The sequence below is a fragment of the Choloepus didactylus genome, chromosome 2 (genome assembly GCF_015220235.1).
Source record: "Choloepus didactylus isolate mChoDid1 chromosome 2, mChoDid1.pri, whole genome shotgun sequence".
NCBI lineage: Eukaryota > Metazoa > Chordata > Mammalia > Pilosa > Megalonychidae > Choloepus > Choloepus didactylus.
In genome coordinates, this window is record NC_051308.1 from 115,863,187 (window position 1) to 115,878,988 (window position 15,802).

Below are 15,802 nucleotides of genomic sequence, written 5' to 3' on the forward strand. Positions count from 1 at the left end.
TTTTTTTTTTTTTTAACTTTCCCTTCTTTTTTAAATCAACTGTATGAAAAAAAAAGTTAAAAAGAAAACAAACATACAATAAAAGAACATTTCAAAGAGACCATAACAAGGGAGTAAGAAAAAGACAACTAACCTAAGATAACTGCTTAACTTCCAACATGTTCCTACTTTACCCCAAGAAAGTTACCTAATATAGCAACATTTCTGTGAACTTGCTCCTACTATATCCATCAGAAATTAACAGACCATAGTCATTCCTGGGCATCCCCAGAACGTTAAATAGCTTATCTGTTCTTCTTGGATTATTGTTCCCCCTTCCTTAATTGCTCTCTATTGCTAGTTCCCCTACATTCTACATTATAAACCATTTGTTTTACATTTTTCAAAGTTCACATTAGTGGTAGCATATAATATTTCTCTTTTTGTGCCTGGCTTATTTCGCTCAGCATTATGTCTTCAAGGTTCATCCATGTTGTCATATGTTTCACGAGATCGTTCCTTCTTACTGCCGCGTTGTATTCCCTCGTGTGTATATACCACATTTTATTTATCCACTCATCTGTTGAAGGACATTTGGGTTGTTTCCATCTCTTGGCAATTGTGAATAATGCTGCTATGAACATTGGCGTGCAGATATCTGTTCGTGTCACTGCTTTCCGATCTTCCGGGTATATACCGAGAAGTGCAATCGCTGGATCGAATGGTAACTCTATATCTAGTTTTCTAAGGAACTGCCAGACTGACTTCCAGAGTGGCTGAACCATTATTCAGTCCAACCATCAATGAATAAGAGTTCCAATTTCTCCACATCCCCTCCAGCATTTGTAGTTTCCTGTTTGTTTAATGGCAGCCATTCTAACCGGTGTTAGATGGTATCTCATTGTGGTCTTAATTTGCATCTCTCTAATAGCTAGTGAAGCTGAACATTTTTTCATGTGTTTCTTGGCCATTTGTATTTCCTCTTCAGAGAACTGTCTTTTCATATCTTTTGCCCATTTTTTTAATTGGGCTGTCTGTACTATTGTCATTGAGTTGTAGGATTTCTTTATATATGCAAGATATCAGTCTTTTGTCAGATACATGGTTTCCAAAAATTTTTTCCCATTGAGTTGGCTGCCTCTTTACCTTTTTGAGAAATTCCTTTGAGGTGCAGAAACTTCTAAGCTTGAGGAGTTCCCATTTATCTATTTTCTCTTTTGTTGCTTGTGCTTTGGGTGTAAAGTCTAGGAAGTGGCCGCCTAATACAAGGTCTAGAAGATGTTTTCCTACATTATCTTCTAGGAGTTTTATGGTACTTTCTTTTATATTGAGATCTTTGGTCCATTTTGAGTTAATGTTTGTGTAGGGGGTGAGGTAGGGGTCCTCTTTCATTCTTTTGGATATGGATATCCAACTCTCCCAGCCCCATTTGTTGAAAAGACCATTATGACTCAGTTCAGTGACTTTGGGGGCCTTATCAAAGATCAGTTGGCCATAGATCTGAGGGTCTATCTCCGAATTCTCAATTCGATTCCATTGATCTATATGTCTATCTTTGTGCCAGTACCATGCTCTTTTGGCAACTGTGGCTTTATAATAAGCTTCAAAGTCAGGGAGTGTAAGTCCTCCCACTTCGTTTTTCTTTTTTAGAGTGTCTTTAGCAATTCGAGGCATCTTCCCTTTCCAAATAAATTTGATAGCTAGCTTTTCCAAGTCTGCAAAGTAGGTTGTTGGAATTTTGATTGGGATTGCATTGAATCTGTAGATGAGTTTGGGTAGAATTGACATCTTAATGACATTTAGTCTTCCTATCCATGAACATGGAATATTTTTCCATATTTTAAGGTCCCCTTCTATTTCTTTTAGTAGAGTTATGTAGTTTTCTTTGTATAGGTCTTTTACATCTTTGGTTAAGTTTATTCCTAGGTACTTGATTTTTTTAGTTGCTATTGAAAATGGTATCTTTTTCTTGAGTGTCTCTTCAGTTTGTTCATTTCTAGCATATAGAAACATTACTGACTTATGTGCATTAACCTTGTATCCCGCTACTTTGCTAAATTTGTTTATTAGCTCTAGTAGCTGTATCGTTGATTTCTCAGGGTTTTCTAGATATAAGATCATATCATCTGCAAACAATGACAGTTTTACTTCTTCTTTTCCAATTTGGATGCCTTTTATTTCTTTGTCTTGCTGGATTGCCCTGGCTAGCACTTCCAGCACAATGTTGAATAACAGTGGTGACAGCGGGCATCCTTGTCTTGTTCCTGATCTTAGAGGGAAGGCTTTCAGTCTCTCACCATTGAGTACTATGCTGGCTGTGGGTTTTTCATATATGCTCTTTATCATGTTGAGGAAGTTTCCTTCAATTCCTACCTTTTGAAGTGTTTTTATCAAAAAGGGATGTTGGATTTTGTCAAATGCTTTTTCAGCATCTATTGAGATGATCAATTGATTTTTCCCTTTTGACTTGTTAATGTGTTGTAATACATTGATTGATTTTCTTATGTTGAACCATCCTTGCATGCCTGGAATAAACCCCACTTGGTCATGGTGTATGATTTTTTTAATGTGTCTTTGGATTCGATTTGCAAGTATTTTGTTGAGGATTTTTGCATCTATATTCATTAGGGAGATTGGCCGGTAGTTTTCCTTTTTTGTAGCATCTTTGCCTGGTTTTGCTATTAGATTGATGTTAGCTTCATAAAATGAGTTAGGTAGTGTTCCATTTTCTTCAATGTTTTGAAAGAGTTTGAGTAAGATTGGTGTCAGTTCTTTCTGGAAAGTTTGGTAGAATTCCCCTGTGAAGCCATCTGGCCCTGGGCATTTATTTGTGGGAAGATTTTTGATGACTGATGGATCTCTTTGCTTGTGATGGGTTGGTTGAGGTCTTCTATTTCTTCTCTGGTCAGTCTAGGTTGTTCATATGTTTCCAGGAAATTGTCCATTTCCTCTACATTATCCAGTTTGTTGCCATACAGTTGTTCATAGTATCCTCTTATAATTTTTTAAATTTCTTCAGGATCTGCAGTTATGTCACCTTTTTCATTCATTATTTTGTTTATATGGGTCTTCTCTCTTTTTGATTTTGTCAGTCTAGCTAGGGGCTTGTCAATCTTGTTGATCTTCTCAAAGAACCAACTTTTGGTGATATTTATCCTTTCTATTGTTTTTTTGTTCTCTATGTCATTTATTTCTGCTTTAATCCTTGTTATTTCTTTTCTTCTACTTGGTTTAGGATTGGTTTGCTGTTCATTTTCTAGCTTCTTCAGTTGATCCATTAGTTCTTTGATTTTGGCTCTTTCTTCCTTTTTAATATATGCATTTAGTGCTATAAATTTACCCCTCAGCACTGCTTTTGCTGCATCCCATAGGTTTTGGTATGTTGTGTTCTCATTTTCATTCGTCTCTATATATTTCGCAATTTCTCTTGCTATTTCTTCTTTAACCCACTGATTGTTTAGGAGTGTGTTGTTTAACCTCCAGGTATTTGTGAATTTTCTAAGTCTCTGATGGTTATTGACTTCTAATTGTATTCCATTGTGGTCAGAGAATGTGCTTTGAATAATTTCAATCTTTTTAAATTTATTGAGGCTTGTTTTATGTCCCAGCATATGATCTATTCTGGAGAAAGTTCCGTGAGCACTAGAAAAGTATGTGTATCCTGGTGATTTGGGATGTAATGTCCTGTATATGTCTGTTAAATCTAATTCATTTATCAGATTGTTTAGGTTTTCAATTTCCTTATTGGTCTTCTGTCTGGTTGATCTATCTATAGGAGAGAGTGATGTGTTGAAGTCTCCCACAATTATTGTGGAAACATCAATTGCTTCCTTTAGTTTTGCCAGTGTTTCTCTCATGTATTTTGTGGCACCTTGATTGGGTGCATAGACATTTACGATTGTTATTTCTTCTTGCTGAATTGCCCCTTTTATTAGTATGTAGTGGCCTTCTTTGTCTCTCAAAACATCCCTGCATTTGAAGTCTATTTTATCTGAGATTAATATTGCTACACCTGCTTTCTTTTGGCTGTAGCTTGCATGAAATATTTTTTTCCATCCTTTCACTTTCAGTTTCTTTGTGTCCCTGTGTCTAAGATGAGTCTCTTGTATGCAACATATTGATGGTTCATTTTTTTTGATCCATTCTGCGAATCTATATCTTTTAATTGGGGAGTTTAATCCATTTACATTCAACGTTAAAACCGTGAAGGCATTTCTTGAATCGGCCATCTTATCCTTTGGATTATGTTTGCCATATTTTTCCCTCTCTCTATTAATATCCTTTATTGTACCCATACCGAATCTCTTTAGTACTGAACCTTTCTCCAAGTCTCTCTGTCCTGTCTTTGTTTCTCTGTCTGTAGGGCTCCCTTTAGTATCTCCAGTAGGGCAGGTCTCTTGTTAGCAAATTCTCTCAGCATTTCTTTGTCTGTGAAAAATTTAAGCTCTCCCTCAAATTTGAAGGAGAGCTTTGCTGGATAAAGTATTCTTGGCTGGAAATTCCTCTCACTCAGAATTTTAAATATATCGTGCCACTGCCTTCTAGCCTCCATGGTGGCTGCTGAGTAGTCACTACTTAGTCTTATGCTGTTTCCTTTGTATGTGGTGAATTGCTTTTCTCTTGCTGCTTTCAGAACTTGCTCCTTCTCTTCTATGTTTGACAGTGTGATCAGTATATGTCTCGGAGTGGGTTTTTTTGGATTTATTCTATTTGGAGTTCGCTGAGCATTTATGATTTGTGTATTTATGTTGTTTAGAAGATTTGGGAAGTTTTCCCCAACAATTTCTTTGAATACTCTTCCTAGACCTTTACCCTTTTCTTCCCCTTCTGGGACACCAATGAGTCTTATATTCGGACGTTTCATATAATCTATCATATCCCTGAGGTCCATTTCGAGTTTTTCAATTTTTTTCCCCATTCTTTCTTTTATGCTTTCATTTTCCATTCTGTCATCTTCCAGGTCACTGATTCGTTGTTCAACTTCCTCTAGTCTTGTACTATGAGTGTCCAGAATCTTTTTAATTTGGTCAACAGTTTCTTTAATTTCCATAAGATCATCCATTTTTTTATTTAGTCTTGCAATGTCTTCTTTATGCTCTTCTAGGGTCTTCTTGATTTCCTTCATATCCCGTACTATGGTCTCATTGTTCATCTTTAGTTCTTTGAGTAGCTGCTCTAGGTGCTGTGTCTCTTCTGGTCTTTTGATTTGGGTGCTTGGGCTTGGGTTATCCATATCGTCTGGTTTTTTCATATGCTTTATAATTTTCTGTTGTTTTTGGCCTCGTGGCATTTGCTGAACTTGATAGGGTTCTTTTAAGGTTTGTAGACCTATTGAAGTCCTTATCTCTAATTTATCAGATCTACAGCTTCGTGGAGTACACTTTCTCTAACTAACCAGCAGGTGGCGTCCACGAGCCACCTGTTCTCCACAAGCCAGTTCTCCCCCGCCCAGCCTTTTTGGTGAGTGGGGGAGTGAGTCCTGTGGGGCCCAATTGGTGTACCAAGCTTGCGTGTGTAGTTGGTGTTGCCTGCCCTGTATGTGGGGCGTGTTTCTGGGCAGTCGGGGAGGGGGGGTGGCCCTAACAATCAAATCTCCCTGATGATCCTAGAGTTTTAAAGCTGCTGCAATAGTCTAATCCTTCAGTTCAGTCCTGCCACAGTTTGTCTCTGCCACTGACCCACAAGTCTTTGGTATTGGCGTATGGCTCCTGAGACTTGCAAGTGGGCCCCTCTTCCAGGCTGTGCACCCCGGGTCCTCTGTTGAGGGATGACTGTGCTATGTCACAGGTGAGTGCCGTCCCCCCAGGGCAGTTCTGGGCTGCTGGGCTGTGTAGGGAGGCTCCCAGTCTGCTCAAATGATGGCTGAATGGGGCTTTGTTAATTCACACTGCTCCACCTTCCCAGCTCTGGGACATTCAGCTGAGGTTGCAGGGAAGACTAATGTCCACGCCCAGTTTTGTGGTGTGTGCCTGTTATTTGAAGCACTTCCGTCACACTGGGTTGTCTGGGGCAGCTCTGGGCTATGGGGCTGGCGATGGGCAGGAGTGTTTCCTGTCCACCAGGATGGTGGCTGTGAGTGGACACCCCCCTTTTCTTGGGAAGTTGTGGTGTTTAGTGAATTTTCTCAGCCACTGGATTATTGCCTTTTGTCTCAGAGCTCTCTTAGTTCTGCTCTTGACTTGACGTGCCCAAATTGGAATTCTTTGAAGCTTTCTGTATTGGGCTTCTTAGAGTAATTGTTTTAGAAAAAGAAAAAAGGATTTAAAAAAAAACAAAACAGAAAAAAACAAAAAAAAACAAAAAAAAAAAACCGGCTCTCCTCAGAGATCTAATGGGTTATTGAAATGCTAATAGACAAAGCAACCAGGGCCATTAAGGAAAGGTCCACAGGGCAGAGAGATCAGCTTTGCTTCGGGATTTGCATATGCGCCTCAAGGCCTGAGCTCCGCCCTTCCCCTTTCTGTGTTCACCAGAACTCCAAAAATCCTCTGCTTTTATTTTGGAGTTTTTCGTGTTGTTTTTTTTCTATGCCTGTCTCCTCTCTGCTGGGCTGGCTGCTCTCAGAGTCTCTGGTGTCTGGTCTCAGTCTATCTATGGTTGGAGTTTGAATCAGTAGAATGAGTTTCCGATAAGAGCAGCCACTTCAGTTCTCCCTTCTCCTTCCCGGAGCTGACAGCCCCTCCTCCCCCGGGACTGAGCCTGGCAGGGAGGGGCGCGGGTCCCCTGGCCGCAAAAACTTACAGATTTCGCTGATCTCAGCAGTTCCACGTTTTCATGAGTGTTGTATGAAGTATGCCCAAAGACAGATTGCTCTGTGGTGTCCAGTCCACGCAGTTCCTGGCTTTTTACCTACTTTCCTGGAGGAGTAACTAAAACTTACAGCTCACCAGTCTGCCATCTTGCCCCGCCTCCCCAACTTTTTTTTTTTTTTTGTGAATAATGTACATAGTTTTAATTCCTAAAAATATATAAAGAAAAAATTAAAAATCACCTCAGATCTATTCTCTATAGATAAAACTATTGATATTTTAGTATATTTTCTTCCAGTTCTTTTTCTATGAATGCATTTACATATAAGCATTGGAGCCATACTGTATGACTTTTTGTGCCTTTTTTTTAAATTCAGTTTTATTGAATATATTCATATACCATACAGTCATCCATGGTGTACAATCAACTGTTCACAGTACCATCATACAGTGGTGCATTCATCACCCCAATCTATTTTTGAACATTTTCCTTACACCAGAAAGAATCAGAATAAGAATAAAAAATAAAAATAAAAAAGAACACCCAAATCATCCCCCCCATCCCACCCTATTTTTCATTTAGTTTTTGTCCCCATTTTTCTACTCATCCATCCATACTGGATAAAGGGAGTGCTATCTACAAGGTTTTCACAATCACACTGTCACCCCTTGTAATCTACATTGTTGTACAATCGTCTTCAAGAGTCAAGTCTACTGGGTTGGAGTTTGGTAGTTTCAGGTATTTACTTCTAGCTATTCCAATACATTAAAACCTGAAAAGTGTTATATATATAGTGCATAAGAATGTCTACCAGAGTAACCTCTCGACTCCACTTGAAATCTCTCAGCCACTGAAACTTTATTTTGTTTCATTTTGCATCCCTCTTTGGGTGAAGAGGATGTTCTCAATCCCAAGATGCTGGGTCCAGATTTCTCCCCAGGAGTCATATCCTGTGTTGCCAGGGAGATATACACCCCTGGGAGTCAGGTCCCATGTAGGGGGGAGGGCAGTGAGATCACCTGCCAAGGTGGCTTCGTTAGAGAGAGAGGGCTATATCTGAGCAACAAAGAGGCACTCGAGGGGGACTCTAAGGCACAATTATAAGCAGGTTTAGCCTCTCCTTTGCAGTAACAAGCTTCATAGGGGCAAGCCCCAAGACAGAGGGCTCAGCATGTCAAGCCATCAGTCCCCAATGTTTGTGAGAACATCAGCAACAATCCAGGTGAGGAAGTCCAACACCTCTGCATCCTTCCCCAGCTCCTCAGGGGGGCCCTGAATATATATATTTTTTCTCCACCCAAATTACTTTGGGATGTGTTGCTATTTCACTCTAACCTATACAGACCTACCGTATCTCACTTCCTATTCAAAGTTCCATGTAATTGTGCTATTTGAACAAATTGACTATAGAAGTTATATTGTTTAGAAAATATAGATCCTACACGAAATAAACATTTCCTCCCCTGGTCTCACATGGAAATTAAAGTTTTAACACACAGTCAGCTTCAACCTTTACCCTTTGACCTGATTTGCTCTAATCTTAACCAGATCTGCTTCATTCATATCTCTAACTGAAGTCTGGGCTGTTTTTAAGCTTTTTTTTTTTTTTTTTTTTTTTTTTTTGATAGTTTCTATACGCTTTAATACTGACTTTCATATCTACAAGCTCTAGCTCTGAGTCTCAGGGTTCACAGAGATACCCAATGTTCCAGAAACCAATCAGTTTATATACCAAGGGATCAATATCTCAGAGTTCATCCACCAACTTTTAACATTTTGCTATATTTGCCATCTCATTCCATCTATCCATCCATCCTTCTATTTTCTAAAGAGAGAAGGTATATATATCATGCTCCTTGAACATTTAATACTTCCATGTATATTTCCTAAGAACAAGGATATTCACTTATATAACCACCTAAAGTACAGTTATAAATTTGGGAAATTTGACACTGATATAAAGCTTACAGTGTGTATTCCAATTTTTTTCATATGTCCCAATAATGTCATTTTGGGTACTTTCACCTCCATTATTAGATCCAGTCCAGAATCATGTATTGCATATAATCGCCAAGGTCTCTTTTTTAAAACTTTGGAACCATATAAACAACATAAACTCTCCCATATAAACCACTCCTAGGCATGCAACTCGGTGGGATTAATCGCATTCACAATGTTGTGCCACCATCACCACCATCCATTATCCGACTTTCACATTACCCCAAACAGAAACCCTGTACCCATTATACATTAACTCCTTCTTTCCCCTCCACCCTGCCCCTGGCAACCTGTACTCTACTTTCTGTCTCTATGAATTTGCATATTCTTGTTATTTCATGTAAGTGGAATCATACAATAGCAGTCCTTTTATGTCTGACTCATTTCACTTAACATGATGTCTTCACTTAACATGTATCAGAACTTCATTCTTTTTGTGGCTGAATAACATTCCATTGCATGGGTATGCCACAATTTATTTATCCATTCATCTGCTGATGAGCATTTGGATTGCTTCCACCTTTTAGAATTGTGAATAATGCTGCTGTGAACATTGTTGTACAAATATCTGAGTCCCTGCTTTCAGGTCTTTTGGATATATATTTAAAAGTGATATCACAAGTCATATGATAGTTCTATGATCAGCTTTTTGAGGAACCATGGGGGTTCTTCTTGATGGCTTACTATAGTCACGTTGTCCACAAAAGCATGGGAGAACCATGGGGGCTCTTCTTGATGGCTTACTATAGTCACGTTGTCCACAAAAGCATGGGAGAAGGCCAGAGGTAGCTGATCTAATTAGATTTTAAACGAAACTGAAATGAAAGTTCACTTCCTCATTACAGATACCTCATGTGACAAGTTCCAATTTCTGTTTAAAGTCAGTTTGACTGAAGTCTCCTTATTGCCTTTGAAATCCGTGAAGAGAGCCTCCATTTCAAGGACTTACTATGGGAGTACCTGCTGGTTCCATCATGTATGTACTGCCTGTTCTTTTTCTCATATTTGGTCTGCAAACACTTCTCATTTATGTTTTTAGCTTTCTCGCCTGTCAAGTTTTAAAACTTTGGTTTCAGGAAGTAACTAAGAAATCAAGTTGCCCAATTTGCTTCTTCTGTTTTTGACTAAAAAGAATCTATTTTTGAATAGTTAATATCTGCTTGAACACCTAAACCTTAGTCTGAAACAGAGCTTTCTTTGGAATGTAATCTGAAGCTTCACATGGTTAAAGTTCTAGCTCTTTTGAATGAAAAATAAAATGGAAAAGAAAGTAGAATCTAGTTCCATGGGAGCTAGTCACTGAATTTCTGTTAAAAGTCCCTTTGAATTAAATATAGAAGTGGTGTTTTGAAAATTAGTTAATTGCGTCTTTGAAATAGCTATTTTGATTGCTGAATAAAAAAGTAAAATGACCCAAGTGTGTGTGAGAGCAATACACAGGCATTATTTTTTTAAAAAACTACCTCTAGAGGTTGTGGACATTTCAATAGATCAAATAAGAAGATTCATATATTCAAAATTCAGGAGATAAGCTGATGTTTCAGAGGTTTGTCTTCTTCTTAGGATTTCTTTCTTTTTTTTTTTTTTTTGGAAAGGAGGAAAGAGGATTTCCTTTGATTCAATTTGTTGGCAAAATCTGGAAAACTACTGCTTTTTTTCTCCCCTAGATGTTAAGTTTCGTTTACCAGATATTGGAAAATTTTTGAAAGTCACTTTTTAAAGTGCTATTAAGTGATGAAGGGGGTATTTCAGATAAATCTGCAGTTATTTCTTATGACTATATATCCCAGCAATTTTCCTGTATAATTTTGACTTCTAATTATATGAAAAGATGTGGTCACTTTATATGCAGCTAATAGCTACTCTTCCTATGTTACCTTTACTTAAACAGAATGAAATGGTTGTTTTGTGTGCTCCTGGTGTGCTCCTCTGCAATGGCACAGCTACAAAAGGATCCTACCCTGGATAACCACTGGGATCTCTGGAAGAAAACCTACAACAAACAATACAAGGAACAGGTAGATAGGATTGCAATTCCAGCAATATGCTACCGTACCATATGCTTTCTCCCTCTCAAAATTATGTTCGTACAAGTAGTGTTTTCAAAAATATTATGCATTTATTTCTTGACAGATGCTGTTCTGGGTCCTAGAGATATAGCAGGATACAAAGCAAAGTTCCTGTTTTTATGGAACTTTCATCCTAGTGGGAGAGACAGGAAATAAGTAAATAAGCAGATATGTAGTATGTTAGATGGTGATAAGTAAAGTAGAGAAAAATAAAGCAAGACATGGGGGATAGGAAGGGCCTGTGTAATGATAGTGAGAGTTTGGGAAGTGGTTATTCTCTATATATGACAGGAGGGCCAGGGAACACCTCGCAAATAAGGTGACATCTGAGCAGAGAACTGACAGAAAGAAGCCAGGGAGCAAGCAAAATGAGTAACTGGGAATGACGGCCCCAGGCCAAGGGAAATTGAGTGCAAGGCTCTAAGAAAGGAGTGTATATGCCATGTTTGAGGAACAAAAATGCTTTTTTATAGTCCTTAACTACCAATGGTGTTGCTTAACTCTCACTTCCCACTTTGTACTTTTGTTTTTATTTCAAACCATATTTGAATGATTTTAAGAACTTAACCCTATTGCTTCAAATAACTAGATACTATAACTATATAATATCTCTGAGTTTGTAAGCTAGCATTATATATTTATATAAAAGTGACACCCTTAGTAGGTCATGCACTCTGAGTTGTTTTTTTAGTGGCAATGAATTTCACCCTTACCCAATCCCCGTTAGGACCACGCCCCCAATTTCAAGGTTGACTATTGTTACATGTGCAGTTAGCACCACTATCTGGTTAAATGAATACTATCCCTCTTTTTAATTGTTAAAAGAAAAACTTTTCATGCAATTTAGGATCTCAGCTTTATTAAGTGATTCATGAATCAGGCAGCATCACATTCAGAAAGTAGAAGGGAGCTCCACCAAATGGGTGGAGAGAGCTTATAGAGGGCAAACGCAGAAGCAAGTGAAGAAATATTCTGATTAGCTGATGTTAAGTTTCCATTTTACATAGGGGAGTTTTACAGAGTGGGGAGAAAATATAGATTGACTAGTATGGTATGCTTGTCCATTCTGATAAGGTGTCTTTCCCGGACCAAAACTAGCTTATTATTGCCAGGTATTGTTCATCTGCAATCCTGTAGGGTGCCTTCCGTTTTCTCAGAAAGCCCCCTCAGGTCAAGTGTTTTTGTCTTTTGGTATACTCTCTTCTCGTAAAGGGTGGCCCTCCAGCAATGCCCAATGCAGGTGGCCATTTTGTTTTACTTAAATATTTCCAGTCCCTCAAGAGGAATGAGCATACTTTTGATTCCTGATACCTTTATAATTTATTTCAAAGTTCACTTACTTGCCATAGTACAATTATAATATTTTTTCATTGGTTGGAACAAATGTACCACACTAATGTAAGGTGTTAATAATAGCAGGTGGGTAGATGGGAACTCTGTATTCTCTGCATGATTTTTCTGTAAATCTGTAACGTCTCCAATCAAAAAAAAGGTCAGATAAAAGAAGTATGCAGCAGAAGGTAAATATCCATACTCAGGCACAAGTAACACAACTGCAAAACATCAAAGAAAGAGAAAATCACAAAAGCTACCAGTTAAAAACAGAGGAACAACATTAGGCTGACAATAGGCTTCTCATCTGCAACAACAGATACAAGAAGACAATGGATAAATATTTTCAAATAACTGAAGAATTGGAACCCTCATACATTGCTGGTGGGAATTTCAAATGGTTCACTCACTGTGGAAAATAGTTTGGCAATTCCTTAAAAGGTTACCATGTGACCCAGCAATTCCACTCCTAGGTATATATCCCAAAGAATTGAAAAATGGTACTCAAACAAATAGATATACACTCACATTTATAACAGCACTATTCACAATAACTAAAAGGTAGAAACAACCCAAATGTCCATCAAAAGATGAACTGGTAAACAAATTGTGGTATATCCATAGAATGGAATAGTATTCAGTCATAAAAAGGAATTAAGTAAAGATACATGCCACAATGTGAATGAACCTCAAATACATTATGCTAAGTAAAAGAAGCCAGACACAAAAGGTCACATGTTGTATGATTCCTTTTATATGACATACCCAGAGTAGACAAATCCATAGAGGCAGAATACAGATTGGTAGTTGCCAAGGGCCAGGAGGAGGGGATAATGGGAACAACTGCTTAATGCACACAGAGTTTCCTTCTGAGGTGATTAAATGTTTCATAACTAGATAGAGGCGGTGGCTGTACAACATAATGAATGTACTAAATGTCATTGAATTTTTCACTTTAAAATGGTTAATTTTATGTTTCATGAATTTCACCTTAATTTTTTAAAAAATTAAAAATAACAAGAACAATAGCTAGAAATTGATAATCAACCATAACTATTTTTTAAGAATGAGGATAAAAAGAGACATTTTTTGAAGATCTATAAAGATTAAGGAAGTTTACCACCTACAAAGGTAGATATTCTTTAGCAGAGCAGTTTCTAAAATAACCCATGTGTTCAGCATATTAAGGAGGAAACTGATTACGTTGATCATAAAATAATATTTATTCACCATCAAAGCAATTAAGAATAAGAAATAAGATTAATATATAATTTTAGAAGTTATAATAGATATATATTCATTTATTTACATGCTCCCAGATAGATGCACATTTAGTAGAATGCTTGATAGTATATGTGCAGGTTTGGATGTATTATATCCCCCAAAATGCCATGTTCTTTAATACAGTTTTGTAGGGGCAGAAGTATTAGTGTTGATTAGGTTGGAATCTTTGGATTAGGTGTGACCCATCCAACTGTGGGTAATACCTTTGATTAGATTATTTCCATGGAGGTGTGGCCCCACCCATTCAAAGTGGGTCTTGATTTAATCACTGGAGTACATTAAAAGAGAGCCATACAGACCCAGATGCTTGCTGATGCTGATGCTTAGACATGCTTGGAGTTGTGGACCTCTGATGTCGGCTGCAGCCAAGAGAGACATTTTGAAGACAGACATTGAAAGTAGACTTTTGCTACTCCAGCGTTTGTCTGGGAGAAACTCAGAGAATACCCTCAGATGCCTAGAGAGAAATGTTCTGGAGAAAGCCATTTTGAAACACAACCTGGGAGCAAAGGAAGAAGACGTCAGCCACATGCCTTCCCAGATAGCAGAGGTGTTCCAGATACCACTGGCCATTCTTCCGTGAAGGTACCCTGTTGTTGATGCCTTAGCTTGGACACTTTTATGGCCTTAAGTCTGTAACTTTATAACCAGATAAACCCCTTTATAAAAGCCAAACCATTTCTGGTGTTTTGCATAATGGTAGCATTAGCAAACTGGAATAGTATGGTATTTCATTACTGAATACTTATTTCTCCAGGATGCAGTATAACTATGTGCTTTTCCTTATATTTTAGAATGAGGAAATGGCACGGCGTCTCATTTGGGAAAAGAATCTAAAGTTTGTGATGCTTCATAATTTGGAGCATTCAATGGGAATGCATTCATACGATCTAGGCATGAACCACCTGGGAGACATGGTAGGTAAATTACAAACAATCCTACTTTTTTGTCTGGCTAAGCATGATTTCTATCTCTGCAAGAGCAATTTGAAGGTAAACAGCAATAGTAATGAAAGAAAGTAGAGCTGTATGTGTACAAAGTCAGAAGAGTAGAATTTAAGAACATAAGGATTTGTTTGAGATTCCTTATTTAGTCCTACTTTGATCAATTTCTTTAACAAGTCTCTTCTTTACAGGAATGTTTTAAACATACAGAAAACTCGTGTCAGCTGCAGATTGGTGGAGAAACCACTTCAGTCCCCTTTTTAGACAGCCCTTTCTTTAAAATGTTGCCTTGTTTTGAACAAAAAATCTGCCTCCCTGTAACTTTTAGTTTTTACTATTTTCTTTTTCTCCTTCCCAATTAGAGTACCTAAAATGAGTTGCTAATGCAAAGTGCAAGGCTAAAAAGACCCAGGTAATTTACCCACCAGGTAATCAACAGTACCTATATTGGTTACAACTGCCACTATTTTTTCCCTTGGTTTTCTAATATATTCCCAGCTACAGTTACTAGATAAAAAGAAATATATAAGTGAAAGGGGATATATATTTGCTTTGTAGACCAGTCAAGAAGTGGTGTCTTTGATGAGTTCCTTGAGAGTTCCCAGTCAATGGCAGAGAAACATCACTTACAAGCCAAACCCTAATCAGAAATTGCCTGATTCTCTGGACTGGAGACAGAAAGGGTGTGTTACTGAAGTAAAGTACCAGGTGAGTATTATCATCCCGGGTCTCAATACCCCAGGTAGAACTCTGTCTTCCTTAAATACTTAGTCTAGTGAAATAATTTAGCAATGACTCGCATAGTCTTCGTGGTATTTTCTAATTATTTTTGTTGTTCTTGTCTTCCCAACTAAATTGTAAGCTCCTTGAGGGCAAGGGTATATTATACTTTATTTTTATTTCCCACAGTGCTTAGAATACCTGTAGCCAGAGATGTTTAAGACAAAAACTGTGAACTAATCAAATAGGTCAAGACAAACTTTTTGTATTGCTCCATGACTTCATGCTATCCATTCACTGCACTAAACCTTCCACCAAGCCAGTTGCTTGAGAAGCAGTGTCCTGCCTGTGAGAGAACTCCAATGAGGAAATTTACCCTTGATCTCACTTATTAATTCAGGGTTGAAGGAGAAAGAACTAGAGCTGAGAGTGTCCCATACGTTGTACCAGTCTAGTTAATTCATGGCTAGGCCTGCATTGTTAGAATAAGAAAAAGGGATTTATAAAACTATTGTTCCTATGTTTTTTTGTATGTTCCTTTATTTTTCTTTAGTTTCCTTATTAAAACAACAACAAAAAACACTCCAAATATCCTAAATTAGTCAAGGACAGCTAAGGGTAAAACACATGTGTCACTTTATAAGTCAGGGTACAAGAGAAGAATCAGAGCATTCTGAGCAGTTGCCCCATCTTTGTGATCAATTAAGAAAGAAACAATTGATTAAG

At 37.9% G+C, this 15,802-nt stretch overlaps 1 protein-coding gene across 2 annotated transcripts in view; it reads left to right on the forward strand.

The window, feature by feature from the left end:
- Positions 1–15,802, forward strand: part of CTSS (cathepsin S) — a 45,158-nt gene that overhangs the window by 9,142 nt on the left and 20,214 nt on the right. For both annotated transcript variants that reach the window (XM_037826068.1, XM_037826067.1), the window contains exons 2-5: positions 9,573–9,703; positions 10,619–10,745; positions 14,207–14,329; positions 14,915–15,064. In XM_037826068.1, the coding sequence (XP_037681996.1) occupies positions 9,678–9,703; positions 10,619–10,745; positions 14,207–14,329; positions 14,915–15,064 (426 nt within the window). In that variant the 5' untranslated portion in view covers positions 9,573–9,677. The remainder of the gene's footprint in view (positions 1–9,572; positions 9,704–10,618; positions 10,746–14,206; positions 14,330–14,914; positions 15,065–15,802) is intronic.